We start from the raw sequence: 25886 nt of genomic DNA, 5'->3' as shown, positions 1-25886 counted from the left end.
GACGCCAATGGAAACCCCCCCCCCCTTTCAGCGTTGCATCGCACCAGGGTTCCCGCGAGGAGAGGTGGGCGAAATTTTTTTCTCTCTTTTTTTTTTTTTTTTTTTTTTTTTTTTTTTGTATTTTATAAGAGCGGTGCGCCATCTCTCGCTCGCGCATCTGGCCGCCCGCACCCGCGCGCGCAGTGGCTGGTTTCGGTATTGTCCTCCGGGCGCTTCCCGCTTTTTGCAACCGCGAAACTGATGTCTATCTGACTTTGATCCACTCAAAAGGTGTCGGCTTGTTACTCTCTCGTTTTTATTTAGTATTTTTCTTGTGTTACTCATGAATAAACCACATGTACGTAACAACACAAACGATTTTTTTGTCACTTTATGGTCACCATAAAAAAATTACGATATTTTTTTCTCGAAATAATTCAACCGAAGAATTTAAATCAGCAATAAAAAAAATCGACCCTGGGGGTTTGCATTTGGCGAAAAAATTCGACCCTCAAAGGGTTAAATGGGGAAGTTGTTGCATAGGACCACTTTAAGCAATCTAGCTTAAATTGGTGGCTTTTTGTAAGCGGTGGGGCTGAAATTTGCCTCAAGGTAGTGTGGTTCATGGTGGGTAAGCGATGCCGTGTCGAACATATGTTTGCAATACTTTATCACAATTTTTTTTTGTGTGTGTGTTTGTCTGAGATTGTGTACACGGGTATTTTGATCGCTTTACTGCACTGATGTTTGTTAAAGCAATCTAACCGTGATACGCTCAGCGCCCATGGGCAACAAACAGAAACGCGTGTCAGTGTAAGGGACTTCTGGCTTCATATTCCCGCAGGGTTTAATACAGGTAGTTTTGGGTGAACTTATAGTAAGTATTTGGCATATTACATAGTTTGTATTAAATCTTATCGATATATCAACATCTCACCCTCAGTCACCAATGTCGCCAACTATAAACAAAACTTCCCCTCTCTAGAATTTCAAACTGCTCAGTAGCACAAATTAGCCATGCAACTAATGTTCAACATAAATAAAATAAACAACACAGCCCCTGGAGAGCACCTTATAAGGACTTATTATTAAGTGTCCGCCGTTGTGCAACCAGACAAGCATTCACTTTTGTGCTGCTTAGTTTGATGTTGCCGACAAAGAGACATCACGTTTGGGTAATAGACTAATCTCTTGGCTGGAGTGAGTGAGTGAACAACTTTATTTTGCCAGAGTCTGGGATGGGGTAAGAAGGGAGGTGGAATCCCCTTCAGTAGCCTCCGCTCCCCCTTCCCCTCAGATTGGCTGTGGACAACCTAGGGGGGTAGTAGTCACTGAAAATCGCCAAGGCCAGCGCACGTAATACTTGGAGCTGGGTATGCCACAATGTGACCGCAGCGTCAGGCAAGTTTCAGTGACCCATTTTGGTTTGGAAAGAAGGTAGAAGAATTTTCTGCCACTACTCCAAAGTAGGTCTACAGAAAGAGCTGTGCAGAACAAAATTGCCAAAAATCATGTGTGCTTTAAAGTGTGCAACTCTCAGGCTGCTAGTCTGGCTCATTTATTAGCAACATTTTATTAAAATAATGCCTAAATTAGTGGTAAACCTGCACGCGCGATGCCTACATAGCATAGCCAAGGCAAAGGAGCAGCCGCGCCGGGCCCGCTGTGATCGGCGCGCACACTCCAGAGAGGAGGAAAGGCGGTGAGTGCGCCGTGACCGCTGAGTGCAAGAGTACGTTTCCCCCTTGCCCGATGGAACGGTCTATAGCTGTCAAATAAGCCATTATTTAGTGACATTTAGCACTAGCCACCACAGCTACACTTTGGGAGAGAGCCCACAAAGCGTGAACGACGCATACACAGTGAACTAAAAAAAAAAAAAAGCTTGGCGGGCAGACCAGGATCAATTTTTGCATGGGGGGTGCCGATGGCTCGCCCTACACTGCACGGTGGCACAGTCACAGTAGAAAAAGCGAGGGGAAAGGGGGAAAGAGCCGCTGCTGCCCATGAGCGGCTGGGCTAAACCACTCTTAGGCGTGTGCTGGCGGAACGGGAGGGAAAGGCAACTTGAGGGGCACTTCTGAGGCATTAGGGGTAAAATAAGGAGAGACCAAGGGCCACGACGTCCATGGACACGGTGGTGGTTCTATTTACAAAGATGGCGGCGAGACGAAGACGAAGCAGTTCGAGCTCGAGCCGCTCCCGCATGATGACGGGCACCGATGATGATATCTTATCGGTGCATCGATGATGATCATAAAGTTTCAACATATTCCCCTGCCACACAGTAGTGTCCAGTCCGCGTCCAGTTGGTACATTGAGTTCATTCCAGTTTGTTACGCCGAGGCAATCAGAAGGCGAAACTGCCACTGGGGCCGTCGTTTAAGCACACGCAGAGTGTGTTTGTGCAGTCCACATCGCCACGCTGAAATTCGTAGTCTGTCTTCGATGGTCTTGTTCACAGCTAGGAGTTCTTCAGAATTTTCCCCTAAACGGTGTCTTGAAGGCTTCCGCCCGTTTCCCAAGCTCTGTACTTTCATTATTCCAATATCTTTAGATGCCTTCTTGTACTTCGAATGGTGTCTGCCGCAAATTGTTTCCTTTAGATTGCATTGTCGGGTCAGTGCAACGGCAATCTTTAGATGTGTTGAAAAACCGTCCGGATCCCTTTCTTTGTTGCCCTGGATCACTTGGTTGTTCAATTCAAATACTTGTGTTTCATCTTGCGCTTTTAGTATTTCTGGTGGAACACGCGTGATCTGCTGCTTGAGACGTTCGCCACACGAAGATTGTGCTGGTGCTGTGGGCTTTGATGAGCAGCCTGTGTTGCTTGCGGCCAGCTCGGCAGACTTTTCGAATGCATACGAGAGCAAAGCATCTTCTGTTCGAAGGTCACGCGCAACCAATGGAACTGTCTCAATCTCACGTTGTACTTGCATAGGAAATTTGACGCATCAGGGGCGGTATTCTCGAGTTTTGTCCCTTTTGCGTCCCTTTCAAAAGTGTCCCTTTGGCGAGCCCTGATTGGCTAAAAGCAAACAACCGGAAGTGACGCAGCATAAGCGCGGCAAACCTGCTGCCAACCTTCCTTCATGCTGCCAGCATCCACTGCTTAACCGGAAGTACGTCACGATAAAAGGGACGCAAAAGGGACGTTTTCAAAAGGGACAGTTACGAGAATAACGCCCCTGGAGTTTCTATCATCGAGTCTTCTTCAGAGTTCTTCAAATCACGTGGGGCATGTAATTTCTCTGTTAATGTATAAAACTCATTGAATTTTGTAGATGAGTTCATTATCGCGTTGATCTGGTACTGTTCTTTGGTGTCACATTTCTTGTCTTTCAATTCAAAGTATATTTAGATCATAACATGAGTAATTTCATCTTCGTATTTTACGTTGGTCGCATATTCCTCGTCCACGGAGTCGGTGTGAATAAACGGTTCGATTTCTTCGTTCAGCAATCTTAATCCAATTTCAATTTTCCGTAGCTGGTGCATGAATTCCTTCAACATGTCGCAAACATCACGTATCGTTAAGGTCAACCCTAATGCGGCTTTTGCGTCTCTGCATAGTCTCCGAGCGATTATTGCGCCTTTAAACTTGTTGTCTTCAGTTCATTAAGATGCATCGTACATTCAGGAACACCCTGTTCGTGCATCAAAGATAGTCTGTCTGTCATTGCGTGATGAACTGCGGCATTTCCCTCCCCTTTTGCAGAATCGCTTTCTAGATCCATTGAAGAAAATCGTCGGAGGTGAGGATGCCTCGTCGTCTTGTCCGCCCATCGTGTTAGTCGCCTTTGGATACCACCACCGGTTCTATCCATCGCAACAGTTTGTCATTGGTATTGAGGGGTCCTCCTTCAAAAGGCCGAAGTTTGGAAGGCTCCAAACCGCAGGAGGGCCTTTATCCTGGATTTATCGGCACCAAAATGGAAAATAAGGAAAGACCAAGGGCCTTGATGTCCATAGACACGGTGGTGGTTCTGTTTACAAAGATGGCGGAGAGACGAAGACGAAGCAGCTTGAGCGAGAGCTGCTCCCGCGTGATGACGGGCACCGATGATATCTTATCGGTGCATCGATGATCATCATAAAGTTTCAACATTTGGTGTTCGATATATGTATTGGGAGTCGCTGGTATTTTTGTTCGATATAGGTGTAATTTTTGCTAAATATTCCCACTGCAAACATACTGTGGCCTGAAAAAGTTCTTTATACAGGATAATCGATGTAAACGGGTTCGATATAGTCGGGTTCGACGGTATCAATCGTAACAAAAAACACACTAGGTCAGAAATGGAGTGCGAACAACAGTATGACTGTAATTGCTACGCCACCTATGAAGGCCAAGGATAAGCAGTGTAACGAAAGGGGACATCGGTGGGATGGCGGCAGCCCCGGTCAACATACCAGCTTTTGTTTTTAGGGGCGAAGCTCCTTAAGTCATGGGTCTGTCCATCCCTTGTGTCTCGTGGTACGTGACCGCGGCATGCTTTCGGAGATGTCGCAAAGTGGGCCGCATTGCTCGCGCAAGAACCGGCTGCAACCGGCAGCGCAAACTCGGCACTGGGAGCGTGAGCTTGTCTGTGTTCGCCAATGGAGGCGCGAGCGCACGTGCACTGCGAGGGGGAGATCATGCAAGAGATCACGCCACGAACGCAGGCAGTCGCTCTCGGAGATCGAACGAGACGCAAGGACCTTTGCTCGTTTCCTCTCGTCTTGTTCGGGCACAAGTTCGCCCTAAATAAAAGTTCTTTCTTTACCGTTGTGTCCCATCCTACCTGACAAATTGTGGTGGAGGTGCGGGGTAGTCCTCGATGGCGCGGGGTCTTTCACCAGGTCTGGGCCTGGGAGCATTGACTCCGAAAATAAAAGTTGATTTGTACAATGTACGCACACAGTCTTACGTCTTTCTTAATGATGTAATGGGCGAACTTTCACGGGAGAGTTACGGTTACCGATGATCTCCCCCTCTCGAGCTTCGCCCCACTTATCATCATTCATTCCGTGGATATGGCGGGATTTTTTTGTGCATGCCCTGTGTACGCCATTGCTGACGTCATGAAACTGAGCGATTCAGTGGGAGAGTTGAAATTTTGGGTTAAATTATTTAATTTCTCGGTGAATAAAGCATTGTTTCTCTGCCGGGCAAGCACTGAGGGCTCCATAAAAGAAGAAATCTTTTGAATAAAACCAAATTGTATTTTGTCTTCATGTATTTTGTCTTCAAGTGAAATGGTGCTAACAGGCTTGAAACGTGCATATGAGCAAAAACGGGACTAAATAAAAAAAGCGATTTTTTTACGTGAGCAATAGATGTGGCATGTCCACAAAAATTTACACCATCGCTGGGCCCTCCAAAGTGAAAGAAGATATAATGACAGAGCACATGTGGAGAGGGGGATATCAAGCCGAGCCCGAAGTGGCATTGGCTGTGGTGACGCTGCGCTCAGAGTTGCTAGGGAGACGTAAAGTTGAAGTGGTGCCGGCTTGTTTCTCTCTGTTTGCCGTGACCATTGTAATGCTGCTCCATGACTCACGCAGCCGCTTGTACACATTGTAAAATAAAGCGTGCAGCCAGTGCAGTCTACTGTCTTGAAAAAGAGGAAGAAATGGGACTGACGGCGACAAAGTGTTGATACTGGTGTACAACAAAAGGAGCGACAGGCAGCCAATGCTGCTGCTAACGCGACCAGATGTGATTGCTGAGACAGCTGGAATGCAAAGCACGGCTGGCACGGTGTGGGAAGGGTGTACGAGAAACGCTGTGTTGTGAACTGCCAAAGCCAAAGCAAGGCATTTGCATCGAGCCGAGCCTCATGTTTGCGAGGGAGAGAAGATAGGTGCTCGTGCATTCTTAAAGATCCTCTATTGGATCTTCCAATAACTTTTTGGAGACATTTTCTTGTGTAGATTCAAGTGATGCAAACATAAATCAACCCAGGAAGTATTTTTGAAATGAAATGAAATTAAAGTTTACAAATTTCACCTCTTAGCGTAGCGAAAACAGAGCCATCAAAGTGGCAACAGTTTTAGGCAGTCTAAAGGTGCACCCAGCTTTAGCAGCGCAGGTTGCAATTTAAACAGCCTCATTAATTATAGCAGCCAGTGCCTTGAGCTCAAGCTGGATTGGGAAGCTGTGTGCATAAGACAGCTATGAACTGGAAAGACTGGGACCCTTGTCAGGGTGGGGAGCAGGGTGACAACAGTTATTGTCTGTTGGCTGTGCTTCCAAAGAGAGACCTGGCCATATGAGCCACCAGCTTGCTCGGAGGTATTGGGTAGGGCAAAGGGCAGTGTCCTTCCTTTCTGAACGTTCTGAGAACTCTTGCATTTTTTCATGGCAACATTCACAAAGTTTATTTGCTGCATTGCTTCAGCTGTCTTGTCATATTTTAAGTTTTTTTTTTAGGAAGCACAGGTCTGCAAAAAGACAAACGTGTAAAGTGTGCACTGAAAAATGAAATTCCTCTTTTTCGGTAGCTACATTTGCCGGTAAAGAGCTGATTTAGTTGTGTATTGAGGTTCCATACACATTAAACTGGAAGCGTTTCTATGCTAATTCAGTGTGCAGGCAAATTTCTTTATTTGTGTTTGATTTGTATTCAACATTTTAATGCTCGCCTACATCTGCTGTCCTTACTGTCCTTTTGCAATTTAGGCAATTTGTGTACAACCGCCATATCTTTTCATAGGAATGCTTTTGCTGGCCGTCAGAGAAGCAGAAATGAGACCAGGAGTGGTTGGTGACATTAGAACTTGTGGGGATCGTGGCTATAAATTGGCTGTATCACTGGTCTAGTCAGCCAGAACATGAGCACCAGAGCCGCAGTTCACCACGTGGCATGACGTGGACGCCGCTGTGGGTCCAATCAACTGACCGGAAGGTGCCAAAGACGAGCTCGGAGGCAGGCAAAGTTGGTGGAGTGCGTTTTACTCCACAGTCAGTCAGATGTACACTATGTACAAGGCAGTGGCTGTCCTGAGCTTGGACCGAGGACGGAGTCCACACGATCTTGATAAGCCGTCGTTGGCCGTGCGGCTTGGTTCGTCTCCTGAGGGGAGACTCGCCTTGCCTCGTGGTCGGGGAACGGAGAGTTCCTGGGTGAGACCGGGTGGTTCAACGGCGCGTGGAGAAAAGGCCTCGGGGAAGCCCCCACTCGCAGTTTTATGCCTCTGTGGGAGAGGGGTCTCCCAGGGAGGAGGAGGGTGCTTGCAGGCTAAAAGGGCAGGCCGGCATGTCGGCTGGCAGAGGAGGGCACGTCACGTCTCGCACGAGAGCCCGCGAGACTCGGCATGCCCTTGCTGCTGACGGCGGCAGCCCTGTTGGCGGCGCCGGCCTACTAGTTCTAAGCAAGACATGGGGACAGGCGGGGTGGGGTCTCCACAAACTTTGTGTCTATTTTGGTTTTATTGCGGTGCATTTGGGAATGGAAAAACTGTTTCTTCATATGCTTGCTTGCCTGAATTCGCAGTGATGACAGAAGCCCTGAGGTGTTCAAGACAGTACTGGAGACTGCCACCCAAATGAAGGCTGTCTTGGGACAGGATCCTCGACCCAACTGCCTCGTCATTGACGAGATTGATGGAGCACCCGCGGTGAGACCTTTGTGATTGCTCGTAGCTAGCCGGGAAATGTCCCAAGCTTGTGGAAAAACCTAGTGTTCAAAGCGCTCACAACACAGAAGCGAAGAAATAAAGGGAGACGACACGGCGGTCCCATTCTTTCTTTGTCCCTGTGTTGTGAGCGCTTTGAACACCAAGATGAACAGCTACCAACCAGCCCAATTGCCCATTCTACTGTGGTTTTTGTGGAAACGTTTTTTGCCGACTCCCGGTGTTACAACAAGTGTTGGTCAGGGGTGTGTTGCTGGGAGTGAAATGATGTGGAGGAAGAAAGAACAAGGGGGGTGTTCTTTATTCGATGCATGTTGCCCCCCTGGTTCCAGTCATTATAAAGGCTTGCTACTGACATGTCATTTCAGTGGCAAACTTGGCCAGTTCTCGAGAGCAGGTCTCGTTTCATGTCCCGCAAGCAGCATGGGACAGCTTGTTTTTTTCAACTGGAAGTCCAGCTTGTTACTTTTTAGCACAACCTAGTGGTCGAAAAAAACAAAAAAACAATAACAAAAAAAAAAAAACCTCGGCGATGATGGCTAAGGAAAGGAGATTGTTCAAGACGTCTTCCCTTCAAAACCCATCTTGGGCATAAAGTCATCTCTCTCTCTCTTTCTCTCTCTCTCTCTCTTTAGGTTTTGAGAAGGCTAACCATGCAGACAAAATACAAGTTTATTTTATTCGGAAGATTTCGTGTTTTATAGTGTCCGCAGCGCTTTTCCAGCAGCAAACTATGCCGTATTCACTGAGAAATTAATCAATTTAGTTAAATTTGGTTCTTCCGCCAAATTGTGTGTTTTCGTGACGTCTGCCATGAAGTCACAGGGGGTGGGTATTCAAACGAACATCCAGTGCATCATTAGTCTCTGTAGCCTCGCTTACCATCAGTCCTCTCAGATGGCGCTATCATACGGAGCCACGTACCGTTGTCCGCCGTTGCTTTATTTTTATTGTATTTGCACCTGGTTTGTTTTTGTTACGGTAGAAAGTAATCGCTTCGCGGGACAATAGGGTATGCTCGACAAACAGGGTCATGTAAGACGTCGCTTACGCCAATCGGCCAGTGTAGTGCACCCAGTACCAACAGCAGTGCGCATCGGTACTTCTATGTTTACGTAAATTTTCGTAACTTTCATTGTTTACCCCACCATTCTTATGGCTGTAAAATGAATATGCATTACATTTAAGCGCGAATAGCTCGTTCGGCAAGCTTATAAGCCCTGACTAATTCGCGTTTGCTTTTGCCGACCTCAGCCAATTGCACAGCTGGGCATATGACATCATCGGTTCTGTTGCGGGAAATGAGCTGGTGGGTCGCATGGCCATTTCTTTTTTTCTTATTTATATAGCTTATTTGAGCGAAGTGTGCGTTAAAAGTGGTGTCAGTATGATTCTAACAAGGCAATCTTTCAAATTAACTAAACTTGTGTTTTGTCTGCATGGCCCCTTTAAAACCTGAGAATGCTGTAGTTATGTTTCCAGCTCTAAACTAGGCACGGGTTGTTTGCTTAAAAAAATTAGAATGCATTTTTGATGCTGCGTGTAAATGCTGCAGATTGCTATCTGTTATAAAAAATAATGTTTGATTAGTTAACTAAGGTATTCCTTTGACTATAACGCAGTCCCAATTTTAATGTAGACTAGTGCACTGCACACGTCACAATTCTTAGGCTCGGCCTGGCCCGGCCCGGCCGGTAAAGACACGGCCTGGGCCCTGCCCGAGCCTGGCAAAATTTTAAAATAATAGCCCGAGCCCAACCCAGCTCGAGCTCGACAGAATAACTCTTTTGTCACCATGCCTATTCAAATCGATCACTGGTGGTTGATGCTTTTTGTTGCCAATTATGACATGTTGTAGTCGTTTCTCGTACACCTAATGCGCCCCAGAGCTTAGCCTAGGCACGGTGCTTTTGGAATCAGTTTAAATTTTCCTGCTCCGGCGACATTGAGATTTTTGACGCCGTTGTTTTACGAGCTGAGGTGCATGTGTTTTTGCGAAAGGGGGCATGGCTAGAACACTGGACAAAAAAGCATGCCGCTTGTGCTGATGCTGCATTACCATCATTTCTTTTTATCAAAAGGCTCCTAGCAAGTCAAATAGCAAATTATGTTGTCAGCTTTGTAATCCGACAGAATTGAGAGGTGATAATTCCCTGAAAATGACAACAGCTATTCATTAGTGATCATTGTTTCGGAGAAAGGGCAACTTTATTCTGCCAAAGTTTATTTCTGAAGGTCTCCCGCATGTCTAACAAGTGGACCTGGTGTTTTCAGCCAATTTCGAGCCATTTCAGCTTCGTTCTTAAGTTGAGGAATTCATATTTGGCGCTACTACGCACTTACCCAACTTCAAGCCGCTTTGCCACAGCGCCTTTGTTGCCTGCTACTGTTCCTCGAAAAAAAGCACACCTCTCGTGATTCCCCTTCACCCACACCTTACTTCTGCAATAACAGCTTCAGCTGAAAGTCGAAAGATAACACCAAGTCGTCGGATATCAGTTCAGATGAGGAGAGCGCTTCCAATCAGCCCTGAACACCACCAGCTGTTCACCGGGCAATTTCATTTTCGTACGAAGGTATTTCCGGAGGTCTAGTGTCGCTTCTTAGTAGAACTGTCTATTATGACAGTCTGCAATAGGCTTCATATTGTTTCTTTTCGAAAATGTTAGGTGGCGCTGCAATGTAGGAGGCTCATAGTGCTGAACTCTCTCCTTATCGCGACAGCTACTTCGTGAAAGCTTGCTGGCCATGATTCTAGTGCATTGCACCTTATTCCTGCAAGCAGGGCTACCATAGTGAGTCAGAAGATAATAATAAACCGCAAATGAAGGTTCTGACAGATAAGTGACGATCAGAATGTCAACAAGCATCCACCACCGAGTTTGGTTTTCAACTCCAAGCGGATTTCTTCGCATCGCTTGCTTGCCTTGAATCTTGTGCTGGCCGTAATCATTGACAAGGTGTTTTTACATCATGTGGGGACTAATTGGTGCCTGAAATAATGTCAAACCACCAGATTTCTTCTAAAGAACCATCCAAAATTGCGAACTTTGAGATAGAGGTTGGGCTTCACCACAAGGTGTGGGCACCACACGTGCTAGCATTTTCTTTATACGTACTACAGTCTACGCCCGTTACAACGGACCCTCTGAATCCGGAAAAAAATGTCCGCTGTAGCCGTAGCATGCAGTATCCGACGGGGGGGGGGGGGGGTTCCAAAGCTTAGCACCGGCACTTCGAAAAAGCCTAGCGCATGCGGTCAAGCGTGTAAAGACGCAAGATAAGCTGAGCAAATAAAGCAAAAATATAACTAGGCGAAATTATAAACCAGCTATAAAACACCAGTCGTGCCCATCAGCATTAGCTAGGCTCTTTTAAATCCCCTCACGACGAGGCAGGTTTTCCCGAAACCGTTCGTCAAACAAATCGGATTGCTGCCTGACGTTCCCTCAAGGCAGCTTCCACATTTTTAGCGACTTTATTCTGGTCATTGAAACAGCTGTAATGAAATAATCAGATGACGGACAGCTGTAAAATCGAAAGTTAGACCAGTTGGACTGCGCACGGTTACCGGCAGATTGCACACAATGGATGGGGAACAACCCCTACTTGAGGCATTTCTTACCTTATTCACCAAACGAAATGGGAATGATGCATGCGTGGGAATAATAAAAGCCGAACTTCACTGAACCCGAGTTTTTTATTACATAAAAAAACTGACAAGGGCAGACTCACCTCCGAGTGCACCACTTCGAGTATTCGATAGCCCTGTTTTCAATCTCACCGGAGTCACGTTGGGTGTAGCACCGTTTCCCTATGTCGCATTTCCCCTGTCGCAGTTTTCCCGCCTCGCTTCCCCCGTGTCTCAAAATCCCACTGTCCATAATCCCTGTCTTTCTTCCCACGTGTTGCGCCTCCCCCTGCCGTGAAAGCCCTCTCCTCGAGCTGGAGAGGGGAGCGACCGTTTTAGTGGGAACGAGCAGGGGAGCTTCGCCTGGCATTGTGCGAGCTCGATGCGCCTGGAAGGAAAAGACGGCCGTGCCTCCAAGCTGCAAATAAATAAAAAAGAACTGCAGCAGAAGAATAAAGTGTGTGTCTTTTGTGGCGAAATTTAAAGGCTTCGGTCCGGCCGGGTCGTCAGTGTTAGGCCCAGTAAAGAGAAGGGATAGTTAGGTTTTCTATAATAGCATGGAGGCCGCGGCGGCCGCTTTTCTGATGGAGGCGAAAATCAAAACGCCCGTGTGTACGAGATTTCGGCACATGTTAAAGATCCCCAGGTGGTTAAAATTAATCCGGAGCCCTCCACTACGGCGCGCCTCATCGCCTGCTTTGCGTCGGCGCGGGAAGCCCTATACAATCAATCTATAATAGCATGGAACTTACACGTTGACGACGTGGCCTAAATACGGGTTAAAGCCTGAGGGGATCCCCCCCCCGCTTCACCAGTCATAGCAGGGGAGCACTCATAGTACGTCCCCACGCACGCAACAAAAGCCGAGCCATCCTTCGTTTTTGCTGAGGAGAGGAAGGAGGTCGAGGGGACACGAGAGGGGGCAATTGCTAACATGGGCATATGAGAGGAGGGATTTTGAACACGAGGGGAAATAGCCAGTTTATTTTGACAGTGGGATTTTGAGACAGGCAAAACGGGTTTGGGTTGTTTCGTGGTCCACCCGTCGCGTTTATCGGCAGCGGCCTTGTTCTTGACGGTAGAGCAGACACTCTGCTTAGACAGGCCTGTACTTCTGGCGATGTCAGCCTGTTTTTCACCATGTTCAACAGCGTTAATTACACTTAATTTATCCGACAGTGAAATCAACTACCCTGCCGCTCATGCCGCTGGTCGCACAAAAAAAAAAAAAAAAAAACACTGGCTTGGCTTGGCTGCGCCAACGACCCGGCTGCCAGCAATGTTGCCAGACATAATAGTTTTCTTGCCAAGTGCCGGCCCCGCGGAAGTCCGCTATAAACGTTCAGTCGAAACAATTTTCGCCTAAACTTTAGTCTGTTGTAGCCGATAGTCTGCTCTAGCCGGGTCCGTTGTCAACGGAGTGGACTCCATTTAAAATGCATGGGGACCAGACAAACCAACCGAAATGGTCTGTTGTAACTGAAAGTCCGTTGTTGCCGGATCCGCTGTAACGAGCGTAGACTGTGGTATCTGACAAATTGTTCCGTGCATCTAAATTTTTTTTAAATGCAGAGCATTTCAGAGCACTCACGATGTCACCCGCGTTGACGTCCGTTGTCGTAGTCCGCACCCCCCCCCCCCCCCCCCCTACACTATATAAAAAAAATACTATCCGGCGCCTGGTTTCGATCCCTTGACCCTGCGGGCGGAACGCAATGTACATGGTGCTCTACCCACTGCGCCACAAAGTCGACACAGAATGGGAGGCTACAAACGCGCCTTATATCCTTGACTCATTCAAACTACGTCAAGAAGCTGCTGATACAACGCATTCACTACCACCAACTCCCCAAACACTAAACGTTAACGCAATACACCCACCCCCTTATGCGACGCATTTACTCGAGTCCCCCTCGTGGGGAGATGGGCCCAATTTTTTCTAGGACCAATTGTTGAAATGTTTTTCTGCAACACATATATTCTAAATTTTTTCTACTAGTGTTTTTTATACACAACTTCCTTTTTTTAAGTTTCTTCGACGCCTGGACAAAAATTTTGAATTTGATAATTTTTGGTGTTTGAAATGGGTGTTCGAAATGGCTTTGGTGTTTGAAATTGGTGTTCAAAGCTTAATGAACTGTGAAATTAGTTCCAAGCGATGCATCAAAAAACCACTTCAGTTACTGCATTCACCAGGGTTCATAGCATTGGAAAGTACAAAGATTACAGTTTAATACCACCACTGTTTTGTTAATTGTTCCACCAAAAATGGCTAATTATCTCTGATTATCTTGGGAACTAATTGACCAACTGAAAAAATAATGGCATATTTGAAATCAGTGGGAAGAAAGCAGCAAGGCTGACAAGTTTCACAGAGTTTACTTGAAAATTTAAAAAAAGTTGTTTTAAGATCAGTGCCCCTCCCTTCCCCCCCCCTATGTTAAGCAGCCAGTGATAAAGCAGAAGTAAGTGCGAGTGCATTTCAACTTCTCATGTGCTCGGCAGGGTTGAAGCCACATTCAGTGTCTGCTCACTCCGCGTTTGCTTTCAGAGCTGTTCAGTTTCCACTGCTATGATAGATTTGCTGTCCCTGATGCTGGTGTGGCGTGGCAGGTAGTTGGGGTGAATCTGTAAATGTAACACACCTGTCAATCACTTTTGTACAGAACAATGCTTGACGTTCTCCTGTGCACCGAAGCGAACCAACTTTTGTTTATTCGCTTGGGTTAGTTTGTTCACACTCACCATTCTAGCCCCTCTCCCTTCGTCTCAGTCTTGCACTCTGTCCCCCTACAGCAGTTTGGATGTCATGCTTGAAGCGAACACGTCTCAGAGTGCATAGGCACTGCTTTGCTAACTAAAACGAGCAGCGTCCCTGTTTTCTTTCCGTTTGCCAGAAGAGGCTTTTAGAGCTTGCCACCCAATCTAGTCAGTGGAAAAAAGTGGGTGTCCTATCTAAAGGTTCTTGCTTTGTGCAGGCAGCACAGAATTCCAACTCTAGCTGAGGGGCAAAAATTGCCAGTCATTCCCATTCCGTTTGTTCTGTAGAAGCACTGTTTCATTCTTTTCATATTTTGTTTCCGACCTCAGAAGGGTGTACAGTGAATTTGGAATAGCTCTGTAGGCCGTGCTATACGCCTCGAGCTTCGCAATCACTGCGCCGCCTGCCGCCGCTTCTCCGCGGCGTTGACGGGATGTGCGCTGCGTGGCTCATAGGGGCTCATGCAGTGTTTTGGTTCTGTTTCACTTCTTTTCGCCTTTCCGCGCCCTAAAAAAACTTGTTATGGTGACGTCTATAAGCAAAGAGTACGTTTAGGTCACTTAAAAAGCAGCTGCGTCTTCGTAGAGCACACGATCGCCTGCAAGAGCTACCCGGGGGTGCGGTTCTGCGCGCATCGTCGCCGCTCTTCCGGGCGTCGTCGACGGTAGCAGCATATCACCCCTGTCACCTCCAAATACGTCAGGCACAATGAATTCTACTGTCGCCTCGTTTAGACCTGATACTGGCACAGTGAGAGGTTGGCTTCATTTTGCAGCGTGGACAACGAATGCGGCTTTGTTTTGAATATATACGTCGCCGAAAAATATGTTTCGGGGATGTGATTAGCCAATCCCGGACAATAACTTTTGCATTTTATAAGAATATAAGTCATGCGAAAATGTTACGCATATTTCAAGCCTGTACGTCGTTTATGTGCCCACACATGCTTTATAGCAAGAACCAAGGCAATCTAATATGAAACCACCGATAAATACATGCTGTGCAAGTGCGGAAGAAAAATAATAGCTCTAACGGAAATGAAAAAAAAAATACAGTGCAACTTCTGACATGCTAAAGACGTTCGTCAAAATTTAAGCCAGGTAGGGCTCACCTTGCAACTATACGCTATTTCGCGAGACGTAGGTGGGGGGTAGGGGAGGAGGACGCTTTGTACAAATGCGGAGCGGAATCAAGCAAAGAATGTTTAGGTAATCACACACGCAAATCTCGCGTTCACTGTCGTTTTGTTTTTCGTCTTGAACGAACACCTCATCGTTCGGCGGACGCATTTTTGGAAGTATACAGGGTAGGCAGTTCGCAAGCGATGAAAGAGTGGGGTATGTGATAAGGCCCTCTGATTTCAGTTTCTCCTTTATTCTGCAGGCTCCCTGTGCCATGTGACGATATTTCGAAGAAGCGTTTAGTCGCGGACGCCGATTATATTCTAAGCCAGCCTGAGCGCTGGTCGCAGAGGGTATAAGTAGCAGACGAATGTTTGCGGGCGCTCACCTCACTACAAGACAACTCTTAGTCGTGTGCTGATCCCCGAGTATAATTCTGCATTATTCGTTGCACTTGCGTTGAATATTCCCGAAATTACACACACTGGCTTGTAAATGGTGGTGACCAATATCTGAGGTATATTATTGGCAAAAGTAACTGGCGTGCTGTCAGGTATGAGTGTTCCGCTGAATATGTAAGCGCACAAAACTGATTTACATCGTAGTCGTATACCCATAGCATGAACACCAGAGGAAGAGGTGGTTATATACTGCTAGTAAATTCAGGGCAGTGTAACTACGATCAGGTCCATGCATACGCCGGTTCCGCGACGCTGGCCTGTGACACACACCTGGCGCTTATACAGACCGAATATACCACACTAAGATCGCGTCAGAAGCATTTACACTCTCGTAAACACACCCCATTTGCGTACAGAGTGACTGCTTCACATAAACATGGATTTCCAACACCCGCAAACGCTAAATCTCAGTCGTGAACATGCCGCAAAAGCAGCAGCGACAATGGGGAGCGAGACGGAGACTCCTGCGCCTGCTTCCGAAACGGGCCGCTAGGGGGATTTCAGTGGCGCCCCTACAGGCCGCACTCGAGGCGTATAGAGTGGTGGTAATAGTGTCTGTAATATTCAACCTGTCTTGTCGTAGTTAGCGTCTTGTCAGCCAGCTTTCTAGCTCTTTGTAAGTGATTGTGAGGCTCTGATTCGAGGTTGTTTATAGGTTCTTTTTAGTGCAAGAAGGTGAAAAATTGTTTGGTTGTAGTAGCTTGTATGGCCAAAGCTGATTTGACTGCTGTCTCTCTTTCATCAGGCTTCCATCAACGTGCTGGTCAACATTATCAAGTGCACTGGGCAGAGCACGGGGAAGAAGAAAAAGAAAGAGGGAAGCCTGCTGCTCAGACCAATCATCTGCATCTGCAACGAACTGTGAGCGCCCACTGGTTATTTGTTAAGGAAAAGACGTTAGCCTGCGAAATGTGTTGGTCGAAAAATTTGCACGGCTAAATTTCAACAAGCGCTTCAATTTGCACCAGAAGCATTTATAAGGCATTCTGCTGTGATAAACTTAATTTTACTTTTGTTCTCTGTACAGGTTAGCTAAGTTGCAAGTGTGCTCTATTTCAGCCACATGCTGGTCTGTGCAGTAGCATTTTTGCCAAATGCAGTGTCCTTCAGTGAGCCCATGCATTGCAGTGGCCTGACTGATGAGGTGGTTATGCTCACCTGTTTGTCTTCTTCGCTCGCATATGTATTTGCAATGGTATTATGTAAACACTAAATAAAACACAGCCCAGTTATAATAGGCATGTTAGGAATGCGAATTCTGTTTTCTACTGCTGTATAAGCCCGGTTTTTTGTTTCACCCTCGTTGTGCATTTCTAGGTTGCTGTTGTCTTAGCCTCGGCAAGTAATAAAAAACCAAACATACTTAGGAAGCGTTATTTCAGTTCTGTGCTAGAGAACAGAAATTCAAGTTTAGTGATGCAAGGTGTTTCTGACTGATGAAAGCGTTCCCAAATGTCTTTTTTTCCCCTAATAAGCTTCTTTCACACTTCTAGACGAGCAGAACGAGGTGAGTGTAGACAGGCTTAATGACAACCTAACATCGGAAATCAGTGAATCAGCAGCAGCTGTGGGAGAAGCAACGCGCAGGGAACAAACTGAAAAAGTAACTAAGAAAACGAAGGAATTAGTAATTGCCAAACGTAAGAACATGAAAGTGTCGAGTACGGCAGATCAGATTGAATTAGCCAAGCTGTCGAAACTGATTAACAGAAGTAAAGCAAACGACATTCGTGCATATAACATGGCAGCGATCGAGGAAACCCTGCAAATAGGGGGAAGCTTGAAAGCAACTAAGAGAAAGCTAGCCATCGGCAAAGACTGGATGTATGCACTTAGAAACGAGCAGGGTGACATTATGCACGACATGGATGAAATAATAAAGGCAGCAGGGTGATTCTACACCAGACTGTATGACTGACGTTAGATCAGGGAAAGCTACTGAGAGTACAAGCTTAATTTGCGATATCCCACTAATTACCAAAGAGGAAGTTAGAAAGGATCTCAAAGGCATGAAAATAGGAAAAGCTGCAGGGCACGATGGCATCACCGGGAATATTTTGAAGGAGGGAGGAGGTATTGTACTGGAAAAGCTTGCTGTACTATTTTCGGAATGCTTGAAGACTCAAAAAGTGCCCATAGCCTGGAAAAACGCCAACATTTTTCTGATTCATAAGAAGGGAGATCCCAAGGACTTTAAGAATTGCAGACCCATCAGCCTACTCTAAGTTGTTTACAAGCTATTTACCAAAGTTATAGTTAGCCGCATAGGTGACAGCCTAGATTCGCAATGACTTAGAGAGCAGGCTGGGTTTACGAAAGGGTACTCAACTATGGATCACATTCATGTTGTCATTCAAGTGATAGAAAAATCTGCAGAGTACACTGAGCCCCGACTCGCGCTGTGGATTTAGCAACCAACGACGCCACAGCTGGCGCAACACCTGCTCTCCACAGAACCTTGACGCCACTCACCGTCAAGTGCTACCGCGTATGTAATGCTTGGCATGAGGAACACGACGATATCGATGGATATGACGATGGCTGCTGCTAGCACAATGCAAAGCGACAATGGGAAATGTAAATAAACAATTTCAAACTTGTACAAATGCGTGGTGATGTGTCCTTCAGTGCTCATGTGTAAAGAAATCCTGCAGCTTTGCGGCAGTTCAAGCCTTGCGCTACTCAGTGCAAGCTTCACCAGTTCTTTTTTTTTTCTCTCTATTAGTGCCACGATATCCTATGAGAAAGCTTCATAAAAGCTCCGGAAATCATATCTTTTCAATTGTTTTTTTTTCTGCCACCCTGAAAAACATTTACAACCCGTCCATAAAGAAAACGAGGCCCTTCAGTAAATACTTATGTGTGCCATTTCCTTCCTAAGAGAATTTGGGCAAGAATACCTGTAAAGGCCAACCTCTGTGGAGCAACTTTTGACTACGAAGTTCTTGTGGTAGGCGCTGGAAGTGAAGGGCCGCCTCAGTTTCATCGACATCACCCTCCGTGCTATGAACAAGTGATGAACTCTGCCCAGGTCAAAGAAGCATGCACGTCCAGAGAGCCAAACTGGAAGCAGTGAGCCGATTGGCCACTGCCTTAGGCTGTAATTCCGGTCAGAGCCAAACATTGTTGCTCTACTGAAATATTATATCTAGCTTGGGTAGACTGTCGGCGAATCGCCTTTTTATTTTTGTTTTGTTTTGTGCTTGCAGTCTCACAATGGCTGCAGGGTATCATTTGCTACTTTGCTGGTTTTTTGCTGCGTGGAGGTTGGCCATAACTGTAAAAACTAGCTCTGTACTAAACTACAGTAAGAAAAGGTTCTAAAGCTTTTTAATATCATGAGAAAAGGCAAAAAACAGGTTTATTTGTAGCAATAGAAGAACGGGCCTAGTTCACAGGCCGTACTAGGCGACAAAAGCGCCTTGGTAAGCTAGTAAAGGATCAAAATAAATGCAGTGACACTGCATTGGCACTGCCACCACACCCTTTCCAATCGACGACGATTTCGGACGTTGTAAATCTTGAAGGTGTATTCGCAGAAATTGTTCATGGCTTATGAAAAGGAAAATTACTGTGTGATGTTGTAGAAAAAAAATGCACCTGGCCATTTTAGTAAGGTTGCTTTCTTGTTTGCAGCTAGGAGAGAGCACGGTCATGGTTGTGACCTAAGATGGCATACTGTGCATCACAAAAAAAAGTGAGGGAAACAAAGGAGAGATAAAGGTAGAGAGAGCTCCTTGTCTAACTTGTCGAGTTATAAGCCAGGAAACGTACTCTTGTCAATGAGCAGGCACAGGAGGAACTACAAACGGTTCAATCATGCTGCTTGTGGCACAGTTTACCTTGATAGCAGTGTTTTGAAAGGGGAGAGTGCTGATGTGGCGCGTACGTGCAGGTATGTGCCAGCCCTGCGGCCCTTGCGGCAGGTTGCCCTGATGCTTCACTTCCCCGTGACACAGAAGGCCCGCCTCACCACTCGGCTCCTGGAGGTAGAGAAAGAACCGCCCTGTTCTTCCCACAAAGAGACGGATGCCCCTTTCTCAGGCTCCTAGACTTTTTGTTGAGCTCCTAATGAGATTTCATTTAAAGTTGTTTTTGTGGAGAGCTGGCTTATTGCATTGGCTCAATTCTGAGCCCTGCCTGACAATAATTAGCCTCCCTCAGTCTTGCAACAAAAGAAAAGCGAAAAAGGAAATGACATTTTTGTAATGTTAATATTTAAAATGCTGAAAATTTGAGTACCTGTCGTACTTTGGGACCTTTGTTGTGAAACAAAAGGGGGGGGGGGCGCTGTTGTGTGTTGCTTATTTTCTTGTTACCATGCCTATTCATATCTGTTACCAGTAATTGATGCTTTAGGTCACTGATTTCGACGGAGTAATTTTTTGTGCACCTAGCACCCTTCAGTGCTTACATATTTCTGGCACTGCACATTTAAAATCAATTTAATTTTATCTCACTCTTGCAACATCGACGGATTGTTGACGGGCCTTACATCAAATTTTTATGATTGATCTAAAGGCTCCCAGCAGGTTGAACATCAAATTGTGTTGTTAGCTTTGCGATCTGACATCTCCGAGCAGTGAAAATTACCTGAAAATCATGCCAGCTATTCTTTAGTAAGCTTTGGTTTAGACTAAAGGTAGTTTTATTCTTCCAAAACTTTTTTTTACGAAGGTATGCTGCATGTCTAATAGACCTGGCCTTTCATCCAGTTTCCAGCAGTTTTGGTTTCATTTCTCCATTGCAAAATTCATATTTGGGGTTTCGACGCAGTTACCCAACTTCGAGACGATTTGCTGTGGTGGCTTCGTTGCCCTTGTTCCTCAAAACAAACAAAAAGAATGCCGCTCATGATTTCACTTCACTCCCGCCTGATTCCTGCAATAAGAGCTCCAACTGAAAGTTTAAAGATAACACCAAAGTTGTCAAATACCTTATTTACTCGCATAATTTGTGCACTCTCAAGTTGTATCCAGGTTTACAGAGAAAAAAAAATTCACGTGCATAATTTGTGCTTCTTGTCTTGCCCGAGACAACCCGTTGCCGCGTGCGCACAAATAAGCATGCTTTGGGCGGTAGTGTGGTGGCATGGAGCATGGGAACGCAGTGATACACAAGACTTCGCTTGCATAGTCCCTTCGTTCTTGTTTCTTTCTTCCTCCGTGCCTGGACGTTCCTTCTTGCCGCCCCTCCACAACAGAGCAAAGGTGAGGAGGAACATCTAGGCATCCTACCCGTCAACATTGTCCGTTCTCTGCCCTTGCTAACACATGCACACCCCTTCTCTCGTCCTTTCCGTGGGGAGTCAGAACTGCTCGAGTGTGCGCCTCTTTCCTCCTTTCCTTTCTCTTCCGTGAGAGCTCGCACATCACATACTCGCACATCACATACTGTGAGAACTCACACATCACATACACAAATGCAGACGTGGACTCAGAAACACTAATTTCTGCATCGGAGGTGTGCGAGGGCGTATTAGCCCCGCCACGGTGTCACACCAACCTCACCTCTCCTTTCCTGCATCGCACTGTGACGGAATCCTCCCTTTGTGCTCACGTTTCGCCATCGGTCAGTCACGTTTTGCTTCAGCGGCGATGGGCTACAATAATTACATGGCGAAATTCAAACTCAGTCTCATTGAGTTTGCTGAGGAAAAAGGAAACCGTGTTGCTGCAAAGTACTTCAATGTGAATGGGCCACATGCGGTATTGGGATGAGCTTTTGGGAGAGAGTGACAGTGGCTGTGGCAGTGACTTTGATTCAGATTTTTTTATCAGTGATTTAGACTAGACCACAAAGGATTGCACTAGTCAAAAGTATGTGCTGCATAAATAAAGAAGTAGCGTTCATTTGTGCTATCAGGCTTGATTTTCTCTTAAATGTATATTCTGCATTAGAACCATTTACATGTTATTTCGGACTTTTTCGTGAAATCCCCACGTGATTTGTGCACCCCCTTTTTTGAAGCCAAAAATTCGCGAAAAAAAGGGCGCAAAGTACGCAAGTAAATGCAGTAATATCAGTTCATACAAGGAGGGCACGTCATATCAGCCTTGCACGCTGCCAACTGTTGGCCGGTCAGTTTTCTTCCCATAGAGTGGTGTCTCTGGAGGTGTTGTGTTGCTTCTGAGCAGTACTGTCTATTCTGGTGAAGTATCTAGCAAGTTTGGTATTGTTTCTTCCAAAATTGCTAGGTGGCACTGCAAGGAAGGAGGCTGTTGTTACTAAACCAGTGTTGCGTGGCACCTCCTGTGTGAAAGCTTGCTGGGTGTGATTCTAGTGCACCACACCTTCTTTCTGCAAGCAAGGGTCCAATATAGAGTCAGAAGATGATAATAAATAGCAGATGTTAGTTCTGAAAGCTAGGTCATATTCAATGGACATCGAACTTCAACAAGCATTCACCACTAAGTTTCGTTTTCAACTCCAAGCAGATTTCTTTGCGTCGCATGCTTGACCAGAGTCAATTTTGCTCGCCATAAATGCAAAGCCAGTCATTTTCTTAATGTCACAAGGGGAGGATTTGGTGCCTTCAGTGATGTCAAGCTGCCAGATTTCTTCAAGAGTACTCTTCAAAATTTTGCATCCTGAAAGGGAGGATCAGCCTCACTGCAAGGCACGAGCACCACACATGCCAACATTTTTTGTTGCACCTAGCAAATTGTGCTGTGAAACTCTTTTTTTATTGTTTTCTGGGACACGTTTTTAAAATGTTTAAATACAAAATGTATATTGAGCGGTCAAAGTACACTCAAGAGGTTGTTGTTCAAGGCGACCGTTTATTTGGAAGCTCAAGCGAGATAATGTACAGAGGAAAAGGGAGCATTTTAAGCTGCCGAGAGTCCTCGCACCAAGAGCGACGCCCCGTCAACCTTCACTGGTAGAATAGCAAAGGGCGCTCATAATATTCTAAATTTGTTTTACTATTGGTGTTTTTTTACGCAGATTAATTTTTACCATTTTCTTCAACACCTGGGCAAATTTGATTCTGCAAATATTTTTGTGAATATTAATGAAAACATTCTCAAAAAACATTGTGAAACATTCTAAAGACTATGAAAAACATTCTAATAGAATGTGCGAATCCCTTTCCTCATCCTCGTCTCTGCGCTGTTTATTGCTGTAATGCAGCACAGCCAACTAGCCCAAGTTCAAACCAGGGTTTTTTTATAAGCATTCATTCTTCAGTGATTTTTTTTTTCTCAGCATGACCACAAAAAGGTCCTTTACTTGGTTCATTTTATGCGTGCGTTGTGAATCCTCATTTCAAGCTGGGAGGTGATGAATGGTGCTGCAGCCAACCCTACATAGAGGCGGGGTCTTGTTACGCCAGGTGGTCTGCTAGGGCCAAGTCTACATTTTCATAAGGGTTTCTGATTGCTGAGGTTTTTTGATGAGGGGGGACGGGGGGTGCAACCAAAAAACGTGTCCCACAGAACCTGACAGGTGCTGTTCGCCGTGTACGCCATGGCCGCAGGTGATGCGACGGGAGCGCATGAAAGGGGACCAGGCGGCCGTGGCTGCACTCTGCGAGAAGGCAGGAAATGACGTGCGCTCCTGCTTGTCGACGCTTCAGGTGAGAGTGCCACCGGCCCACCCACGCAATATACAGTCTTGTTTCATGTGCCCAGGGTCTCCAGTAAACCCGCAGCCCCACGGTGCACAAGGGGGGGGAAAAAATCCCTAAAAATGCCTAGTAATTAGTGCCGAAATCCTGGAAAATAATTCAGTTTGTGCAGTGCATGACAGCAGAAGCAAGAACCCGCGAGTGTTGTGTTGTGTTAAAGGGACTGCCAACTGAATTTGTCACAGGTACGTTCTCTATCCCAAATGAAATCGCATCACTTGAGACAACTTGAACTGAAGGGGCTTTGCTCGTTAACCCCCTAGAACGTTTGAAGGCAAAATTTTTTGATGTGCCAGCCTTACTGAAGGTAAGTAGGCTGTCAAAAAAGAATCTCACAACTATGACGCAAACCACAATGCGACATGCATTTACGTACTTGCACACAAATTTTTTTTTTATTTTGTTTAAGACATTCTTCACACTAAAACACTGACGAGTAACCTATTAAATGGCATTTTTATATGCAATGTTCCACTCTTGAGCCGTCCGCATAATGCATTTCAATAGTTGTAGGCTCTACCAGTCCATGCAAAAAACAAAGCCAATCTAGCTGAGATAGAAGGTAGTGGGGTCATTCCACACCACTTGTCCCAGGTCTGCCATTCGACCCTCTTCAATTTTTCTGGAAAAATTCGTTTACAGTTAAACCCTTTATAAGATTGATTGATTGTAGGGTTTAACGCGCCGACGCAACGCAGGCGATGAGGCGCGCCGTAGTGGAGGGCTCCGGATTAATTTTGACCACCTGGGGATCTTTAACGTGCGCTGAAATCTCGTGCACACGGGCGTTTTTGCTTTTCGCCTCCATCAGAAAAGCGGCCGCCGCGGCCGGGAATCGAACCCGTGACCTCGTGCTCAGCAGCGAAACCGTTTATAAGAGACACGTACTAGGGAGCAGTTTCTGTCTCTTATATGAGAGGTCTCTTATAAGCGGGTACCATGTTTTCACTTGCTGATCAACCCCTAGTTCAATGTAGGCACGATACGACTAAAATAAGCGCAAAGGAAGGCTACCGCATGTTGCAAACGGTCTATTCTAATTCATGCTCTGCCCCCAGAATTTATGAAATATTAGTTCTGAATCTTTGTGTGCTTCATGATTATCTACTTTACAACAGCTTTTACAAGATTTCTCTTCTTTCACTGTTTGCAGAAGATTAATCGTAGATGTCGAGTTCACAAGCCTGATGAATAGCCAGAGCGCATAGCTTCTTTTGCTGTGTGCTCTGGCTATTCATCATGCTTGCAGGACAACGTCTGCGATGCTTCTTGATTTTGAGCTAGGCAATTGGGAGAGCCCACCGTGCACTCCTGGTATTCTTGGCTTACACGGAAGCCCGCATGCGTGGTCGTGCTCGTACACATGATGGCAATCCTTAACCACTTCTGAATATTGCATTTCCATTGGCAGGGCTTCTCGTCCACGTTTCATAGCTGATTGAACCTTTGTGTGTTTGCTCAAGTTATAATAAATAGCTACTGCGGTCGTCTGTCGTGTCCTTTGATTGCACAACGGGCACAAGTGCAGTTAGTGACTGGTGGCACCACATGTAAAGTTAAAATGTCTGTTACAAGCGAGATTGCTGGCCAAAATTCAAGGATGACTTGTCCTTTATAACCAACTGTCTTCTACATCCGATGTCTGTTATAAAAGAGGTCAATTTAATGGGAAAGATAGGGCAGCCAACCGTGTGGTTGAATAGTGTCTCTTATACCCAATTGTCTCTTACATCCATGCCTCTTATAACGAGGTTCAACTGTATTACCGCATTCCAGAAGAATCCTGGTTGTAATTTTGCGCGTGAAAAACCTCTTTACTCCACGCAACAACCTTTTAAAGGTGCAGTGCTTGCGAAAACTGCGTCAACTTTGTAAATTTATTTCAAACATTCTTGACAAGATGGCAAGCTGAAACTCTGGTCGTGGCACATGTGTATCCTAGTCTTTTCGGGCAATTCAAATTAAATCTTATTAAAAAGTATTTCATCCTTGTTTTGCTAGCAGCTAAAATGGTAATTTTAACAATTTTTAAAAATATCTTCCACAATGGGGAGCAAACTGAAAAAAATTTTCGTTTTAACTTCATGGTGTACTTTATTATAAAAACATTTTTAAAGCAGTCAAGTGAGCTGTTTCTGAAAAACAAATTCCGAAATCTGCCAAAGTGCACTTTTGCCGCAGGTTCGGACGCAAATTTCTCAATGTGGGAACCCTAATAAAAATACAGGGATAGTTCGTCGAGTAGACTGTATGGTGGGCTTTAATGTCACAAAAAATCATGATAGTAAATTTTGTTTTTTTAAAGGGGAAAAAAATTTTCTGATGTTTGGTTCTCACGCGTTTGTTGTACGTTGCCTCCTATGACTGCTTCACACCCAACTACACCGGCCAACACCACTGTTCATTATGGGCATGCAGTGAGTTGTCAGGCTGTAAGAAGACTTTTGCCCTTTACCAAGTACCCGCCACAGTGGCTCAGTGGCTAAGGCATTGTGCTGCTGATCCAGAGTTCGATCCCGGATGCGATGACTGCTTTTCTGGCGGAGGCGAAAAGAAAAAACACCTATGTGTTGATATTTTGGCACAAGTTAAAGATCCATAGGTACCCGAAAATAATCCGGGGCCCTCAACTATGGCGTGCCTCATAGCCTGGTTGTAGCTTCGGCGCGTTAAACCCCCCAAT

General features: G+C 45.8%; 1 protein-coding gene across 1 annotated transcript in view; it reads left to right on the top strand.

Moving 5' to 3' along the window:
- Positions 1 to 25886, top strand: part of Cutlet (chromosome transmission fidelity protein 18 homolog) — a 124531-nt gene that overhangs the window by 41953 nt on the left and 56692 nt on the right. Inside the window, exons 9-12 of the mRNA XM_077674142.1 lie at positions 7458 to 7581; positions 16319 to 16434; positions 19469 to 19562; positions 23054 to 23152. Of these exons, the coding sequence (XP_077530268.1) occupies positions 7458 to 7581; positions 16319 to 16434; positions 19469 to 19562; positions 23054 to 23152 (433 nt within the window). The remainder of the gene's footprint in view (positions 1 to 7457; positions 7582 to 16318; positions 16435 to 19468; positions 19563 to 23053; positions 23153 to 25886) is intronic.

This window comes from Haemaphysalis longicornis, unplaced genomic scaffold (genome assembly GCF_048455015.1).
Source record: "Haemaphysalis longicornis isolate Haplotype H1 unplaced genomic scaffold, Haemaphysalis longicornis Haplotype H1 scaffold_1, whole genome shotgun sequence".
In the NCBI taxonomy this organism is placed as follows: Eukaryota; Metazoa; Arthropoda; class Arachnida; order Ixodida; family Ixodidae; genus Haemaphysalis; species Haemaphysalis longicornis.
The sequence above is the reverse complement of the archived record's forward strand: the minus strand, read 5'-3'. Positions and strand labels throughout refer to the sequence as shown.